At 54.0% G+C, this 18,864-nt stretch overlaps 1 protein-coding gene across 1 annotated transcript; it reads right to left on the reverse strand.

Moving 5' to 3' along the window:
* Positions 1–12,798: 12,798 nt before the first annotated feature.
* DDN (dendrin) lies at positions 12,799–17,012 on the reverse strand. The gene is made up of 2 exons (XM_023211233.3): positions 16,722–17,012; positions 12,799–16,309 (listed from the first exon to the last, which is right to left on the reverse strand). Exons 1-2 carry the CDS (start codon positions 16,928–16,930, stop codon positions 14,380–14,382), a joined length of 2,139 nt encoding a protein of 712 aa, XP_023067001.1. The 5' UTR covers positions 16,931–17,012; the 3' UTR covers positions 12,799–14,379.
* Between the last annotated feature and the right edge of the window lie 1,852 nt (positions 17,013–18,864).

An 18,864-nucleotide genomic window follows, 5' to 3' on the forward strand; every position in this document is an offset into this window, starting at 1 on the left:
GCTTGGTGGCTTTTCCTTGAATCCAGAACACAGCCTTGTTTGTGGTATCCCCTATCCTCCCCTTTTACCACTCCCAGGCTTGGAAGCTTACCTCTCTCAAACAAATAGAATATGCTGTTGGGGGACTGGTTTCCTAACCTTGCCAGAGGACCCTGAGATTCTGACCCTTGGATGACCCTAACGAGGCCACTGGGAATCCAGCTCTCCTGAGAGAGGAACCTGGTCAGTAGCCAAACAACCCTGCAGGATTCTTCTTCCTCGTGGAACAGCAACTGGCTATGTGATATTGACAAGTGCATATACTCGGTGAATGGGGGTTAAACAACCCCAGTGTCTGCTTTTCCTGCCTGGAACAGCTGTTGAGAAAATAGCTGCTATTGAATGACAACTGTGACCATCTTCCAAAAAGTAGGAAGGGAAACTAAAGCAGAAAGGGTGCTGCTGCCCCTGATGTAGAGCTACTGGTCCCTGAAGCTTGGCTTCTTCAGCTGTGGTCAGGGCACTGGACAAGGGTGAAGCCCTTCCACCAGCAGAAAAGTAAATACCAGCCTGGGGCAGTGGCTCATGCCTGTAATCCCAACACTTTGGGAGACCAAGGAGGGTAGATTGATTCAGCCCAGGAGTTTGAGACCAGCTTGGGCCACTTAGGGAGACCCCATCTCTACAAAAAATATATATACATATGTGTGTGTGTGTGTGTGTGTGTGTGTGTGTGTGTGTGTAGACTATTAGGTAAATATATAATACCTTATTAGGACCCCCGCTCCCAATCTTGGGCTCAGGGGGATCCAGATAATAGGTAATGAGCCTGGTGCTGGACCCAGAAGCTCAGAGATGCTGGTGGGAGAGAAGGGAGCAGGTAGGCTAGAATCCAAATGCAGGCTAGGCTTAAACCAATGTAACCAAAGTAAACCCTAATGTGGTCCATAACCAAACCACAAAGCTAGCCATTCCCATAAAGAGCCAGAATGAGGATTTTGTTACTAACACCAATGTGATACTTCTGTGTTCACATTCGCCAGAGTCAGAGGGAGTTCTAATCCTACCCATGGCCCTAAACCTATCTCTAACTCTAATCCTCTTCCTGTCCCTAGGTCTAGGTTGAACCTTAGCCTTAACCCTAACTTCAGACAAACACCATCCCTTTCTATTTTTTTTTTTTTTTTTTTTTGAGGCAGAGTCTTGCTCTGTCGCCCGGACTGGAGTGCAGTGGCCGGATCTCAGCTCACTGCAAGCTCTGCCTCCCGGGTTTACGCCATTCTCCTGCCTCAGCCTCCCGAGTAGCTGAGACTACAGGCGCCCGCCACCTCGCCCAGCTAGTTTTTTGTATTTTTAGTAGAGACGGGGTTTCACCGTGTTAGCCAGGATGGTCTCGATCTCCTGACCTCGTGATCCGCCCGTCTCGGCCTCCCAAAGTGATGGGATTACAGGCTTGAGCCACCGTGCCCGGCCCACTATCCCTTTCTAAGCTCTAATGTCTGTCCCTAATCCTAATCCCTCCCCACAGGGGAGGATCAGAAGGGCAAGGGGAGCTGTGAAACACCCCACTTATCCCCTAAGAGCAACAACTGCTCCCAGTCAGCTTGAGAATTTCCCCTTCTCCCCTATTCCCTTCTCTCCTATTCAGGCCTCTTCTGCTGTTGGTGCCTCCCACCTTTCCCTGGATGTGTGACCCGCTGTGGGCCTTTGGGATATGTGTAGGGGTAAGGGAATGGAGCCAGGAACTGCTCAATCCTGCAATGACATCCCTTTCCCTTTCTTTCCACCTGCCAAGCTAGCACCATCTCAGCTCTGATTCCTCACCCTAGGGGGAGAAATAAAAACCTCTTGATCCTGGGGAAGAGGCACCTGAAAAGCTTTGGGTTTCCATAAAGAGCACCCTGCAGAGAATGCCCAGTCTATAAGCCAAAGAGCTATTAAATCTCTCAACGCCCCATATAAGAAGTTAATAGGCTGCCAGAGGTGGGAGGCGGGGCTTGGGCCCCTGCTGGACAGTGCCCAGAGTTGGGGCAAAGCAGCAGGGTAGAGTCAAAGTGTTGGCAGCTGTCTCCAACTACTCTCACCTAAATTCAAACTCCAAGAATTGGAGTCAGTATCAGCTTTCAGACTTGGAAGCTGGGGCACTCTGAACCAGGTTGACAAACAGGAGCTGGAGGAAGAGCAAGGGAAAGAGGTGAATTCTTTTCTGCCCCTACCCAGACTTTCAACAAATCTTGTACTTTCTCAGACTCAGTTGCCTTGCCTATCAAACAGGGATGGTTATTGTTACTTAACCTTTCAGGGAGGTGATGAGGTTCAGATGAGATGATGTACCCGAAAGCCTGGGTCATCTGAATACTCACTGACACCTCTTCTATACCAGGCATCTGCGAAATGCTGGCAATACAATGATTCATAAACCACAGTGCCTGCTTGGAGGAGGTTGACAGTCTGGCCAGGGGATCAAGCACATCCACAGATATGGTTAGTATAGTGGAGGGAGTGCAATGAAGGCTCAATGAAGTGTAAAGCCCTCTGCACATAAATGAAGTTTAAGGGCAGACTCCCATACTCAAGCCCTCGGCATGGAGGCCCTTCTCTTCCAAGGGCTGGAATTTCAAAGGTGATGGTGTTGGAAAGTGCAGAATGAGGCTGGGCCCTCAATGGGCACTAATAAAACACACACACACACACACACACAAAGCAAGTAAAAGGGCGGAGGGATCTGCAAAGCACTGTATAGAAGCTAATCATTTTGTTATTGTGATCATCTGTGCTGTCCTCAGACAGGGCTGGAGCAGGTACATCCTGTGGAGAAGAACAGTTGTGCCTAGAAAGAAGACTCACAAAGGTCTCAGGGGCTACAGTGGGCTCAGGGTGGTGGCCATAGGATGGTGACATCAGGACTGTGCCTGATGGGCCACCTCTCACCACCTCTGATCTTCAGGTACCAGGACCCTGGATACAGGTTGGCCTGAGCAAGTGAGAGAAAGACTAGTCCTGAAATATCCTGGGGGGAGTGGAAAAGCTGAGAAGAAAGGCAGGCTGTGCACAGTCCCCAGGGGGTCAGCGAGCCAGCGCCACACACACCCTGCCACACGCACCCTGGAAAAACCCTGTCAGTGGGGCTGCAAATACCCTAGGGTCCAGCCTCCCCCAAAGCCTCCCCCCTCGCCCCAGGCTGGCTCAGTCCTCCTCTCCAGCGCAGAGGGAGAAAAATAACAAAATGAGGAGAAAATAAGCTGTTTGGCTGTGGTGTGAGCAGGAATATCCATGCAGGGCTGCCCACCACTCACCCTTACTCACTCTTTCCACACCCAGCCGGGGCGCCCAGCATGAGACAGACCACCCCCCTGCCCCCTCCCCCGTCTGGTCTAAAAGCAGACGCTGGTGAGCGAGCAGCAGGTTATAAATATGCCCAGGGAACTGCCGCCAACTCGCTCCCTTGTCATCCCCTGGGAGGGGCAGGGTGGGGTGCCTCCCAGGGAGGAGCCAGGGCTGCCCCGTTCCCTGAGGCCCAGGAGGAAGTGGGGCTTCCTAGAGGCTACCATATTTTCCCCCCTTTTCAAGGTGAAGGAACCACTGCCACTCCATTTTCTCTGAACGTTTGCTTATCTCTTCAGAGATGGGGTCCCTACCCTCCCTGGGCCCCGGCTGAAAGCTCAGAATGAAAGGGCCCAAAGCACTCTGTGTCATGGCACAGCCGGATGCTACTTCTCTTCTTCACATGCATTTACTCTCAGTAAAACGGAAGTTCATTCATTCATTCGACAAGCATTAACTGAAAGCCAACTGAATGCCAGACCCTGTGCACAGGCACACCTGTATGCACAGTGTCTGCATACACAGGTGCAAGCACACACAACCACCCCTACTCCATGTGCTCACATCACTTCCAGCCCCCACTAAGGACTTCCTGGCTTCAACTTGGCAGCCTCATCAGGAAAGCAAAGCTTCAGGCTCCTGGTTGTGCCTCAGAATAGGGTATGGGGCATGGGGCCGGGAGGTGACTGAGAACAGGGCCCCCAAAGACTTCTGCTTCCACTATTTCCCTTGTAAATGAAGGGGTCCTTTCTCCCCTTCCTGCGCAATCATCCTCCCTAAGTAGGTGCCATGTGATGAAGAAAGAGCCATTTTTGGGATGCTGAGGGTACCTGTCCAGGCTGCCGGAGCCTCCTGCCTCCCAGCCACTTGCCAAGTAGGTGCCAAGCTGGGTCAAGAGGGGGCACTTCCACCCTATGAAGCTCCCAGCTCTCCTCCCCCAGGGCTGAACCCCTCCCTTTTCCCTCCTCCCTATTAATCCTCGGAAGTTTAGGGGCCGTCCCTGGCGGCCCCTCAGCCCTATTGTGGCCCCTCGTCCTCCTCGGCTGGCGTCTAATTAACTCCTCCTGCCCCTGGTTTTGTGTGCCCCCCTTACCCCACCTTGTCGGCCCCGCCCCTATGCTCGACCAGCTCCCCCCCACGGACATTCCAGCCAGGCTGGGCCAGTGTGCCAGGGCAACCAGGGCCGGACCAAGGCCTAATCCTCCCGCCGCCTGGCCCGGCTTGGGGAGCCCCACTCACCTCCCCGCTCTCTGGGGGCTGCCCGGCTCTGCTGTGGCGGAGACACACAATCGGGACAAAGGCACAGCCCCCAGGGGGCTAACTCAGCCTTCACGCCCAGGTTGTGCGGCATTTGGGGAGTTTAATGAATTGTCCATCACGCCTTTCAGGGCCCGCCCGTCAGCCTGGATTAATCTTCGGAGCCCTGGTGGGGTAGGAGACACTAAGCCTGTATTTATTACTCTCCCATTGTCACTAATTGAGGTAATTATCTGTGACTCTGGCCTGGCCAACAATGAGGCATTCACTCCTGGGACCTCGATGGGCCTGGCTCCCACTCTCGGCACCAGCCCTCCCTCCCCTCCTCTTCCAAACCCGCCAAGGGCTACGATGGGCCCTGGAGCATGTTGGGAAAGTGGACAGTGTCCCACAATGCTTCACCTCCCCACCAGGGTCTCCCACAGCCATCACTACAGAGCTGTCTCCTGGTCCCCCCAAAGAAGGTGAGAAAAGAAGGCAGCCTCTGTCAGGGGATGGATTTGGCTGGCAGAGCCCCAGGCCAGAGAGGGATCTGTTTCTGAGGACTTTGGTTTTCTGGACTCTCCAACTCCTCATCTCCAGAGGCGTGATGCCAGGGTCTCACGGGGTGCTTTTGCAGATCCACCCTCATGTCCCTATAGCCTCCAGGGTGTTAGGAGGTCCTAGCCTGTACCAGGCCTACTCTGGGAAGGTCCCTAAACCTACCAGGGCTGGCAGAGCGGCTGTGGATGTGATGGGAGAGGCTGAGAGAGACAGCAGGAAAGGGCCTGTCAGGTGAAGAGCAAAAGGAGGCACGTCAAGAAGGAGCAGTCAAGAGTCACAGCATTCCCAGGGGTCACACTAATGTGGCCATGCAGCAACCTCGGTGAGAAACTTGGATTTGGAGGGGCAAGAGTTCCAAAGAGCGTATTTTACATGGAGACAGCTTTCTGGGTCAAGGTGGTTGGCCCTGGGGAGCAGGTGTGTGTGTGAAAGAAAGACAGAGAGAGAGATAAGAAAAGAAGATTTAGGCAGAACTAATTGTGAGCTCCTTGAGGGCAGGAACTATGTCTTTGTGTCTTGGTCACTGTTGCTTTTATGAGAGCTTAACATTGTACCTTGCACGTAATAGGCACTGTCAAATGAATGGATGAATATAGATGAAGCCGGTACTTGCTTTAAAACTGGGATTTGTGAGCTATTCTCTTCCACAGCTGCACTCAGGCTCCTCATTCTCTCAGGACTTGCTGGAAGGAAATGTCTAGGCCATCCCTGGACCTTCAGAGGTGGGCACTTCACCAGTTGTAACACGGCAGAGCCTGGCCGAACTCAGAGCGGCAGTTGGGATAGCGCCTCCTTGTGGTGACTCTTGGAAGAGCTCCTGGAGAGACTCTAGCAAAGAAGGCAGGGTCATCTCTCAGGAGCAGGGGATCACCCCAGGCCGCAGCCATCCTTCTTCCTGTATGTCTGAACTGCATTGTTATGCCAGCGTTCCTGTGGCACAGTTTTATCATTTGTTCCTTCTTTATTCCAGCATTTTCTGAGAGCCTGCTCCATGCCAAACTTGTTGGGTATACAGAGCTAAATCACCTCCATCAGCTCATGGTCCAGCAGCGGATTCCACAAGGTAACAAGACCAACGAGGTTACAATCAAGCCGCAGGAAAAAAAATTCTCCAGGTGTTGAGGAGGCACTAGAACATTCCCAGCTCAAAAACTCTATCATTCACTTCTCCCTCAGTTCCTCTCACTGAAGTGCAAATGCTTTATCTTCATTACCAAGAAAACAGTCCGGGCATGGTGGCTCATAGCTGTAATCCCAGCACTTTGGGAGGCAGAGGTGGGCGGATCACTTGAGATCAGAAGTTCGAGACTAGCCTGGCCGACATGGTGAAACTCTTGTCTCTACTAAAATTACAAAATATATGTATATTAGCCGAGCGTTATGGTGCTCGCCTGTAATCTCAGCTACTCTGGCGGCTGAGGCAGGAGAATCGCTTGAACCCAGGAAGTGGAGGTTGCGGTGAACAGAGATCACACCACTGCACTCTAGTCTGGCTGACAGAGTGAGACTCCGTCTCAAAAAAAAAAAAAAAAAAAAAAAAAAAGAAAAAGAAATACTTCAAGATCTGGCTCCCACACATCTTTCCAGGACTCACCCTTCTTCCCCTCTGCATTCCCTAATGCCTCTGTTCCCTGTGAAAGCCACGTGTTTTCCCACCTCTCTGAATTTTCCCACATCCTAGAATGCCCCCCTTCTCCCACTGTTGAAACCCATCTCAGATGTTCCTTCCCCCATGAAGACTCTTCTGATTTCCCTTGGTCTTGCCTGTTAGAGCTCCTGAGGCACCATGTTGGTAGGGCTTTCATTAGCAGCACATACTGGGTATCCCATTGGTGGTTGTCTGTGTATATTACTCATCCTCCTACTAGGCTAGCCCTTGCAGCACTGACCAGGGCATATCATATGCCTTTGTTAAATGGTGAATAGATGGATACATGAATAAATGGATGCATGGACAGAGAAATAAATTGATATAAGTATAAATGGGGCTGGGTACGGTGGCTCATGCCTGTAATCCCAGCACTTTGGGAGGCCAAGGCTGGCGGATCTCCTGAGGTCAGGAGTTTGAGACCAGCCTGGCCAATATGGTAAAACCCTGTCTCTACTAAAAATACAAAAATTAGCCAGGTGTGTTTGTGGGTGCCTGTAATCCCAGCTACTCAAGAGGCTGAGGCACGAGAATCGCTAGAACCCAGGAGGCAGAGGCTGCAGTGAGCAGAGATCTCACCAATGCACTCCAGCCTAGGCAACAGAGTGAGACTGTCTTAAAAAAGAAAAAAAAAGTATAAATGGCCAGATAGATGACAAATAGGTTGGTGGACGGGTGGATAAGTAGATGTGGAATGTATAGATGGATGGGTGGGTGGGTGGGTGAATAGATGGATGAATGGAAAATCTATCCATAAAAGGACTCACAAAAGGCTATGTAGGCTGAGTGCAGTGACTCACACCCGTAATCCCAACAATTGGGGAGGCCAGGATGGGAGGATCGTTTGAGCCCAGGTGTTCGAGATCAGCCTGGGTGGCATAGGGAGACCCCGTCTCCACCAAAAAAAAAAAAAAAAAAAAAATTAGCCAGGCGTGATGGCACGTGCCTGTGGTTCCTGCCATTCAGGAGGCTGAGGTGGAAGGATCACTTGAGCTGGGGAGGCTGAGGCTGCAGTTAAGTTGTAATCGTGCCGTTGCACTCCAGCCTGGGTGACACAGAAAGACCCTGTCTCAGAAAAAGAAAAAAGAAAAAAAAAAATGGCCAGGTGTGGTGGCCCATGCCTGTAATCCCAGCACTTTGGAAGGGTGAGGCAGGCAGATCGCTTGAGGTCAGGAGTTCGAGACCAGCCTGGCCAACATGGTGAAACCCTGTCTCTACTAAAAATACAAAAATTAGCTGGGCGTGGTGGCACGCGGCTGTAGTCCCAGCCACTCGGGAGGCTGAGGCAGAAGAATTGTTTGAACCCGGGAGGTGGAGGTTGCAGGGAGCTGAGATCACACCACTGCACTCCAGCCTGGGTGGCAGAAAAGAAAAGAAAATTGAAAAAAAGCCTAGGTAGCGCCAGAGGCTTCAAGGGAAGGAGCTCACCCCATGCCAGGATATGCAGAGGCAGAGACGTATTCAGGCCAAACTTTCCTTCACTAACATCTGCACCCTCAGCAACTTGTCTCCCAGATGCCTGGATACATTCCACTCCCCATAAGAAGTCATAGTCTGGGAGCTGCTCCTCTTTCATCCTCCCTGGTCTCTCAGGAATGCTTTCATTAACATATATTATGCCATCTTCCTGCACTGCAATGACTGTGGGTTTCCTCTTCCACATCTCTTTCCCTATATCATACGCACCCTAGCTTGTGAGCTCCCTGAAGGGAAGAAGCATGCCTGAGTCTCTTTTGTGTCCCTAGCACCTGGCATATATGTTTAATGGGTGAGTAAACAAATGAACAACTGAGTGAGTGCTGCCTCTTCCCCATAGATACATTTTACACACTTGCTGTGTCCTCATGTTCAGTTATCTCTCCTGGCCCTCTTCTCCTCACACACATTACACTCATACCTCTGACCTTGACACTCTGAAATCCCAGAGTTTTATGCGGGGGCTTGGTTTCCTTACCTATCACCTATCTGTGGCTGATCTAGGGAAGTCCCAGCCGTCCCCTGAGAGTCTGAAAGAGACGGCTCTTGACTCCTGTAAAGCCATATTAACTGGGTCCCATCGGGGGCAGAAAGGGGCTTCCCTGGGAAGAAGTTGGCTATTGGGAGGGTAGCAGGATCCTGCACTAACCTGAGGTATGCTGCCCCAAATTGACCACATCCTCCTGCGTCTGCTGTCCCTACTCCTGACCAGTGAGGCTGTCCCAAGGTAGGGGGTGGTTGTGGCCTCTGTCTCAAGGCTGGCTGGCAGACACAGCCAGATTTAGAAGTCATTTTCGCAGCAGGGAGCCTCCAGTGTCCCACCCACAGAGCTCTGGAGGGTCAGTCTGAGATATGGCTCACCAAGGGCTGGCCCCTAGACCTGGAGTCACTCCTCCCCTTCTTGTCTCTCTCCTTTTTTCCCCAGAATTTTGGCAGCTGGTGCTGACTCTATCCTTAGGCAAAGATGGAGTAAGTTCTGGGGGAAGGGGTGTGCTGCACTGACACCCTAACCGCCCAAGCACTGCCAGGGCACCATTTACCCATTAAAAGAGCTGTCTGTACCCACCCCAGGATTCCTCCCTCCTCTCCACTGGCATCTGCTGCCTGATTCTCCTCCTCCCCTACTTTTCTTTTTTTTTTTTTTTTTTTTCCAGACAGAGTCTTGCTCTGTCGCCCAGGCTGGAGAGCAGTGGTACGATCTTGGCTCTCTGTAAACTCTGCCTCCCAGATTCAAGCAATTCTCCTGCCTCAGCCTCCCGAGTAGCTGGGATTACAGGTGCGTATCACCACACCCAGCTAATTTTTGTATTTTTAGCAGAGATGGGGTTTCACCATGTTGGTCAGGCTGGTCTTGAACTCCTGACTTCGTGATCCACCCACCTTAGCCTCCCAAAGTGCTGGGATTACAGGTGTGAGCCACCCAGCAATTTTTTTTAAAGACGGAGTCTCGCTCTGTCGCCAAGGCTGGAGTGCAGTGGCGTGACCTCGGCTCACTGCACCCTCTACCTCCTGGGTTCAAGCAATTCTCCCTCAGCCTCCTGAGTAGCTGGGACTACAGGCATGCGCCACTACACCTGGTTAATTTTTGTATTTTTAGTAGAGATGGGGTTTCACCGTATTGGCCAGGCTGGTCTCAAACTTCTGACATCATGATCTACTGGCCTTGGCCTCCCAAAGTGCTGGGATTACAGGTATGAGCCACCGCACCTGGCCATCCTCCCCTACTTCTAATTCTCTCTGTCCCATCCTCCTGTTCTCATACCCCAACACTAATAAAATAGCCCAAGAGAGAAATAATAATCAGAGCTAACAGTCAATCACCTACTATGTACCAGGTGTTGTTCTTTCTTTTATGTTTTTTCTTTTTAATTAAAAAAATTAAAAAAAAAAAAAAAAAAAACAAAAAACAGAGAGACAGGGTCTTGCTATGTTGCCCAGGCTGGTCTTGAACTCCTGGGCTCAAGCAATCCTCCCATCCCAACCTCGCAAAATGCTGGTATTACAGGGGTGAGCTACTGTGCCTGGCCAACTGTTCTAAGTGTTTTACATATTGAATTATTTACTCCTCCCAACAACTCTAAGAGAAAAGCACATTGTTTATTTGTTTGTTTGTTTGTTTGTTTATTTATTTATTTTTAGAGACAGAGTCTTGCTCTGTTGCCCAGGCTGGAGTGCAGTGGTGCAATCATAGCTCACTGCATCCTCAAACCCCTGGGCTCAAGCAATTCTCCCACCTCAGCCTCCTGAACAGCTGGGACTACAGGAGAGTGCCACCACACGCAGCTAATGAAAAGCACTTTTAACAACCTCAGTTTGTAACTGAGGACACCAAGGCACAGAGAAGTTGAGTAACTTGCCCAAGTTCACATAGCTAGTATGGGGTAGAAGCTCCAGAAACCATATTCTAAACACATGAGTCAAGTTGTTCGACTATGTTAGCAGTGTGGGTGAGATTTCAGAAACTTGCTTCCTGTGTATTCATTCTCAAAGGGGCTCAGCCAGCATGGTAAAGCCCACCCTTATAGGGCCAGCCCTTCCACTGTTGGATATAGCTCACCTCCTCTTCCATTCCCAGAGCCCTAGAGCCCTTTGAGTGTAGAAAAATCTAGGCAGATGCTTTCATCACTGCCCTGGTCTTTCTCAACTTTGTTTTCTTTGTTGTTGTTGTTTTTCTTTTTTTTCTTTTTTTCTTTTTGGTTATTGTTTTTTAAGACAGAGTCTCACTCTGTCACCCAGGCTAGAGTGCAGTGGTGCAATCTCGGCTTGCTGCAACCTTCGCTTCCCAGGTTCAAGTGATTCTTGTGCCTCAACCTCCCCCATAGCTGGGATCACAGGCATGCACTACTATACCCGGCTAATTTTTGTATTTTTCATAGAGGTGGGGTAGGACCATGTTGGCCAGGCTGGTCCTGGTCTCAGGTGATCTGTTCACCTCAGCCTCCAAAAGTGCTGGGATTACAGGTGTGAGCCACAACACACCGCCCTTCCTCAACTTTCCTCCTCGCCTGAAGTCCAGCCTCTTCCCAAGCCTGGAGGCCCAAGGCACATTACTCCTCAGCTGGACCAGGCTTATCCCAGACTGGCCTCAGTTTTCACTCTTGCCTTATCTTCCACAACTGCCATAAATGTACTCTCAGCTGCAGGCAAATCAGACCATTGAGCAATTTCCTAAACATACCCTGCTTACCTGCATCCATGCCTCTATTTTGGCTGATCCCTCTACTTGAAATGCCTCTTCACCAAATTCTAATGCTGAGGTCATCTCCTCCATGGAGCCTTCCCTTATCTCACAAAATCCATACAATCTCCCTTGTTTGACTCATTGTAATACTTAACACATTGCTCACCTTCACCCCATTGTCAGAAAGGCCTTACTCATCCCTATCCTGGAATCCCACACAGTATCTTGTTCCCAGTAGGTGCTCAGTACATGCTCAGTAGTTAGAAATGGTAGGAGGTAGATAGAATTGTAGGTGAAAGGGAGACAGATCTCAATAACCGTTGTTTGTTTTTTTGAGTAGATAGAATTGTAGGTGAAAGGGAGACGGATCTCAATAACCTTTGTTTGTTTGTTTTTTTGAGATGTGGTCTGGCTGTGTTGCCCAGGCTGGAGTACAGAGGCCCAATCTTGGCTGATTGCAACCTCCTTCTCCCAGGTTCAAGCGATTCAGCGATTCTGGTGCCTTAGCCTCCTGAGTGGCTAGGATTACAGGTGCGCGCCACCACACCTGGCTAATATATTTGGTAGAGACGGAGTTTCACCATATTGGAGGCTGGTCTGGAATTCCTGACCTCAAGGGCAGATCTCAGTAACCTTTGATCTCTGCCCAAGGTGACACTCCTCCAGCAAGAGCTAACTTGAAACCTGGTAGTGTGGGTTCCAGGAAGGCTCTGGGATGAATCTTCCTGGATAGCTCTGACCAGTGTCTTCCCTCCGGTTCAGAAACCCAAAGAGGAGACTTTCCTCCACTGAACCAAGGCCAGCGGCCCAGCTCCTGCCAGATGGTGGCCACCCCCCACCCCAGGTGGTCCTGCGCCACTCGATTGGCTGGCAGATTCCCCCACCACGCGTGTCACCCCAGAGGGCAAGTTCTGCTCAGAGTCCCTCTGGTTGCAGGCGGGAGTGATGTCGAGATAATTGGAGATTAAAACCATAAGTGGTTTGAGAGCGGGGTTGGGGACCTGAACGCTGAGCGGGAGTTGGAGTTGGCGGGTCTCGGTTGGAGTGGGAGCAGAGGCGGGCCGGGGGCCGGGGCAGGACCCGGCGACTGAGTCTGGGAGAAGCCCCCGCGCCCGCGGAGCTGGCAGCTAAATTTACCCCGGCTGACTCAGCCCTTGCTCGGAATGGGGGGCGGGGGGAGGGCGCCAGGGCAGTGGGAAGAGCCAACGGGGGTGGGCTGGGGGCAAGGAAGGGAGAGTCCCGGCTGGGGGAGAAAAGAGGTGGGCCAGGAACTCCCAAGGAAGAAAGCAGCCCCCTCTCCGTCACACAGAGCAGGACGTAGCAGAGGAGTCCCAGGGGAGGGCCACCATGGGGAAAGGGTCAGTGAAAGGAAGACGATGCCAAGGCAGGATAAAGGGAAGCTTAGATTTATTGAGCGCCTACTGTGTGCCAGGCAGTGTGCAAGGCGCTTTACATACATTATCGCATTAAGTCCTCACAACAACCCTGCGAGGTAGGTGTTTATAAACCCCCATTTGACAGATGAGGAAACTGAGGCTCAGGGAGGTGAAGTGATGCGGCCAAGTTCACATGGCTAATAAATGGCAGACAGAGGTGTCCAGGGATCGGAGAGAAAAAAAAGACTTCGGTGTCTGAGTCCCAAGCCGGCTGGGGTGGATGAGTACAAAGATGGGCCCGGCGGGCTCCAGAGGTCTGGGAGGCCGGAGGCCTGCTCCCGGTCCCGCACGGCTGGAGACTGCAAGGCTGGGGACCTGCGCTTGGGAACTAGGGATCGGATTGAGTGGCAGAGCCGGGATTAGCAACTGGGGAGATCCGCGACCTGCGCGCGCCCTGTAGTGGCTATAGAGAGTATCACACCCCACGCCGACTGGCTTCTGGGGACCGGCCTCTTTCCTTGCCTGGCCAGTTTCTTCTGGAAGAGGCCGAGATGGGAGACATTCTCAGGATTTTTTCAGGTGGGCGATACCACCTGGGAGGGAAATCGTGGCCACGCCTCAGAGCATCACTAAGGAGCATTGGGGTGGAGGAAAAGGGGAAGGCCTAAAGAGGTCCCAAGCTGATTCATTGGTGTCCTTCCCTCCCCAGCTCAGACCACCACAGGCCAGGGTCAGTGACAGGGCCATTATCTTGCCCTGCTTTGGGGAGCCCTCACCTAAACCTGGGAGACTGGGATAGGAGTGCCTCACTCCCTTACCTCTTCTGCAAACCTTGGGCAGTCTCCTGAATTGATCATGACTTCGGGTGACAAGGAGGCCGCCCAGAAACCCTCAAACTCTGTTCACTTATTCCCAACTCTCATTCTTGGCTTGTCGAGGGGAGGATGAGATAGAGTCCTTTCCAAAGATCTCAAAATGTCAGAGATGGAAGGATGGACCTTAGAATACCATCGTTTTATATACCAGGAGGCCTGGAGAGGGAAAGTGACAGGCCTCAGTCAACCAGCAAGTCAGTGGCAGAGTTGGGATTGAAATCCAAGACTTGTGACACCAAGGTGAGCCCTTTTTCTGCTTTGCTGGTTGTTGCTGGACCTATTCCTCTTCTGCCAAGAACCCCTCTGTCATCTGATCACTCTGCCACTGGGTCCAAAGCCTCTCCTTCACTTTTTTCCTCCTCCTCAGAAGCCCTGCCCTACACTGCCCTCCTATGGCTGCCACCACCCCTGCCCTCCTGCCTGATCCTTGTTAGGCCTCTCTGCTCAGCTCCAAACCCAGTGCATCAGCCCCTGTGAAGAGCTCACCCTTGTGCCCTGAACATAACAGACATTAATTAAATCTACTGCTGATTCTCACCTCTCCTGAAACAAAATCATTAATGGGCATATGCTTCCCTTCCTTTCATTTATATTTCAAGGATGGGAATAGGTATGGGTAAGGATACAAGGAAAAGAGAAGCAAAGGAAGTCTGTGGAAGAATGGGGACCAGTGGACCCAAGGATGGATGTGTTGGGGACTCAAATACAAGAAGGGGCCTCTCACTGCCTCTTCCTATTTCCCTGTTGGGTCCCCCTGATGTCCCTCACCCCGAAGAGGACCTCCTCGGTTTGGCTTATGACATCTAGGATCTCCCCGACACTGTCGCTCAGTTCCGCTGTCTTCCCATCTTCCTCCGGCGAACTGTTTCCAACCCCGGGCAGGGTCCTCTCATTCCGCCAGGAGGCGCCCGGGGCTTCTGTGTCGCTTCCATCAGAGGAGCCGCTATGGACGCTAAGCTCCTCAGCTTCGTCCGTGTCCGAGTCAGGGGCGGTGTGGCGGCGGATACGGGACACGGCTTCTCGCAGGGCCCCGGCGTAGGGCCCTGGGGTCCGCGCCCAGCCCCGGCCCGCGCGCCGCTGGACCACCGCCACTTCCGAGCCCTCGGCCCTGCCCTGGGCTCCCGAAGCTCCTGGGCCTAAGGCTTGGTGCTCTGGGCTACCTGGCTGCGTGGGGGCGTCCCGCAGGTTTACTTCCGGGGCCAGGAGCCCCAAGATGCGGGAGGTGCGCTCCTCCAGTGGGGAGTCCCCCGGCCTCCCGCCCTCAGCTTCGCCCCCGCGGCCCCTGCCGGGCTGGTGTAAAAGGCGACTGTTCGACAGCCGCTTTTGGCCAGGGGAAGGAAAGCCCGTGGCCCCTTCACTCTCTTCCTTGCCGGGCTTCGATTGGCTGGCAGATTCCCCCACCACGCGTGTCACCCCAGAGGGCAAAAGCTGCACCTGCTGGGTTCGGGGGGTTGGAACATATTGGGATCGTATCACTACGCACGTGGCGTCAATGACAAAGACTCCTTCCCCACGGGACGGGCCCTGGGAACTGCGGGGCAAGGTGTGGGCACGGCGGGTCGCCTTCCAACCCTCCAGGGTCTCCGGTCCTGCCCCCTCTCCAAGACCCAGGGATTCTCTCCATCCGGTGCCTCCGGGAGCCCAGGGTCTGGGGAGTGTCTGGCTATGGCGGGGCAGCTGCTTTTTAGGGGAGGGAATCCAGCATTTGGGGAACCAGATCTGTTCTTTTCCTTCTTTCCCTTCCCTCGAGCCCTTGAGGTGGTGCCTGGATCTGGGAGCGGGACGCGGGGCACTGGGAGCCGCAGTTGCAGACCCCGCAGGAGTTGTCTCGGTGCCTGCGCTCCCTGTAGCTTTGGCTTGGGGATGGCTGTCGCTACCACCGTTCAGGTCAGCAGCAGCCAGCCCCAGGCTTTTCTCCACGACCCCCTTGCCGGGCTCTGGCCTTGCTCTGGCCGCTCCACAGCCTGGGGATCCCCCCAAGAGACCTTGCCCCTGTCGGAGACCCCAAGCCCCGAGGACGTCCCGGTAGATCCGAGGATCCAGCCTCTTCTTTGTGCGCCCTCCCTCTGTCCTGGCCGGAGTCGGAGGTGGGGCTGATGAAGTGGGCACCTGGGAGTGTCCTGGGCCTCTCTTAGTCCCCAAGGTCCTATGGGGGCCTTCGTAAGAAGGTGGAGCCACGTAGGGTGGCGGCCGGTCCCAGCGGCGTCGCGGGGCGGTCCCGGCAGAACCTCTCAGCAGCAGGTGAGCCTCGTAGCTTGGGGGCCCTGGCCGCCGACCTCCCCAGGGCCCCGCCCACGCCGACCCTGGGTCGCTCTGCGGCTGCGCGGATGGACGGGGCGCTCGCCCCACCGGCGCCAGGCGCTCCGGCCGCAAGGGAGCAGGGAGCCCTGCCGGCTGGGCTGCCCGAGGGGCGTTGCGGGGCTCCGGGCGGGGCCGACCCGGGGGGCTCCGTCGGGCCCCACCAGCCTTGCGCCTTTTTCGCTCGGTCTCCTTGGCCTCCCGCTCCTGCGACGCCGCTTTCCTTTTCTCTTGCTCCCGAGCTCGGACCTCGGCCAGGGGCCCCGCCCGCCAGTTGGTCGCCTCCTGCAGCACCCTGGAGGCCCAGGGCCGGCGGGGCGGCGGCTGTGGGGATCCCGGGCGCGGCCCACACCTGGGACAATGAGCAGGAACCCAGGTGAGCAGTCTGTGGGGGAAGGGAGCCGAGGTCCGGGGAGCTGGGAGCAGTGGAGACCACTTGGGGCAGCCATGTGAAGGGGTGTGTGTGAGTGTGTGCGCGTGTGCACGTGCGTATATGTTAGGACTGAAGTCGAAGCGGGACTCCTCGCCATCTCTCCCTGCACACTTTAACAGCGTCTGCCCCATCTCACCTCCTGCCCTTTCTCACGCCCACTCCTGTTCCCCCAAACAACCGGATGAGTCAGGCCCCAGCCTTCGGGAGCGGGCAGGGGTGGGAGGCGTGGGAAAGAGAAGGGGGATCAGTAGTGCTCGCTGGTGCCTGCGGGGAGGTCCGGACCCCACTCCCCGCCCCACCACTCTCTTCCCCTCACCCCTGCTTCACTCACGTGCGGTTCTGGAACCCGCGAGCCCAGTGGTTGGCCTGGAAGTCCATGGGCTGTCGAGAAGGGGCGCGGCGACTATAATGACAGGAAATAGTCTTCACTTCTATCACCAATAGCTTGGACTTCTGCACCCAGAGGCAGCTGCCAGACTCCTCATCCTGGAGCTCCCGGGGGCTGTCAGGCCCCTCGGAGAACAGTGGGCCATCCAGCATCCTGCCCCACCCCACCCCGGCCCCCCACCCTCCCACCCGCCCCAGGAGCCCCCTCCCAGCCCAGGGAGCCGGCGCCCACTGCAGAGCCGCGGGCCCGGGGACTGGGAACTATATATACCCGGGCACACGTGTGTGTGCCTGTCTCTGTGTGTGCGCGCGCATGTGACACCGCGCGGACTGCTCCGCGCTGCTACCTCCCCCATGTGCACGGCCGCCCCCTGGGGCCCGGGATTGGACGCCCCTTCCCACTGCTGTTGTCCCCCAAGCCTGATGGGATCGCACGAGTGGGCGGGGGAGGGACTTACGATTCTTGCCAAGCTGACAGTGCCCCCTCCCCCGCCCCTATTTCTTCAACCTTCCTGCCGTTTTAACCCTTTACTCTCCTGCTTGTCAGGTTGCCTGACCACCAGGGTTCTGCCCCTGGCTTCCTGCCTCAGATTTCAGTTTCACCAACATAGAGTGCGTGAGAATGGAACTCAAGGTCTCTGCCTGCCACTCTGCTGGTTTCCATGGGGTTGGGGTGCAGGAGGGGCTGGCCCACGGCTGGGGGGCTATTTTTAGCGGCAGTGGCTGTTCGGGTGCAGAGATGAGATGAGTAACCAGCTCCCATGCGGTGGAGAGAGGAGGCGGTGGCTTTCACCAAGCTTTTGTGCGACTCTGAGGGAGAGCTGCCTTCCCTAAGCTCAAAAAGGGTGACCCCTACACCCGTATCTCCTCGCCAGCTCAGTGCTGCAGCCTAGGACTGCTAGTACAGCAGGACACAGGCGTCTGCCTTGGCCACCCAAGCTGCCCTACCAGTCCCATTCTACATGTTTGTCCTTGGGCAGCCAGGGAGCCCTCCCACAGCAGCAGGCTTTCACCTCCAATTTAGAAGCAGGATTTGGGGGTTATATTGTTCTGTGCCCACACAGCCTGCCCAGCTTTATGGAGGACAGAGTAAGTGCTTATGCACTCTCACCCTTCCAGAGGGGGATGGAGGAAAGATGGTGTGTTTGCTTGGCAAAACTAATCCCCTAGCAACTGAAATGATAAAAGTGGCCTTTTTTTTTTCCCCCAATGTAGAGCTCCCCTCACCACCACCACAATTGCCTAGTTCACTCAGCCCCCACCTGAAGTGGTGCTCCAGATGCTCACCTTTGGGCTGCCTCTGTCCTGGGGGGCTGTTGCTTACATCCACATGATCCCTCCTCCTAAGCTTATACCAGGTGTCCCCTGATTCACCATGGTAATGTTAGTGGCAGCACAGCCCACGCCAACCCTTCCATGCAGAGACTTAGCAACCATGCCTGGCAACCATGGCAGCAGCCTCAGTGGAGGGGAGGGGTGCAGAGAGGGGAAAGAGAGTGTGTGTGTGGCAATGGTTCCTCGGGAAGAAGGGATAATTTGCCTCTGGAGAGGAATAGGTAAGAATAGAAGCTTGTGAGTCTCCCAAATTTTATGCCTTGTCTCTCCCTCAGCTTCATCCTCACACTGAGACTGACAGGTTGGGTTTTAGGGGGAAATCGGAGAAGTAAGAGTTCCCAATTAGTTTTCCACTAATGTACATGAAGCCCTTTGGGTCCAGACCCTTCCTTTTAAGGGGATGGGGAACAACCAGAAAGGTTGTTGTAGGGCAGAGATTGACTGATAAACAGCTCAACAAAACCAGGCCTCTGCTCCCTAACACAAACCTTTAGAGAGAATGCAAACATTCCCTGTCCCGTCCACCCTACCCCCCTTGATTCCACACACCTGCCAGCTGCACCGATGACTTGACTCGAAGGTGCTTCCTTCCACCCTAGGTCCCACTAGAATCCTGAGGCTTTTTAAAGCCTCTGCCTCCTCTCTAGGCAAATCTTCCTTAATGAGGGAATGTGACATAAGAGGCCATCTGTCCTTTCCACCATGTACTTACCCTCCCCGCACATAAACATACTCTAATAACTTGGAAGCCT

The sequence above is a fragment of the Piliocolobus tephrosceles genome, chromosome 10 (assembly GCF_002776525.5).
Source record: "Piliocolobus tephrosceles isolate RC106 chromosome 10, ASM277652v3, whole genome shotgun sequence".
Classification (NCBI taxonomy): domain Eukaryota; kingdom Metazoa; phylum Chordata; class Mammalia; order Primates; family Cercopithecidae; genus Piliocolobus; species Piliocolobus tephrosceles.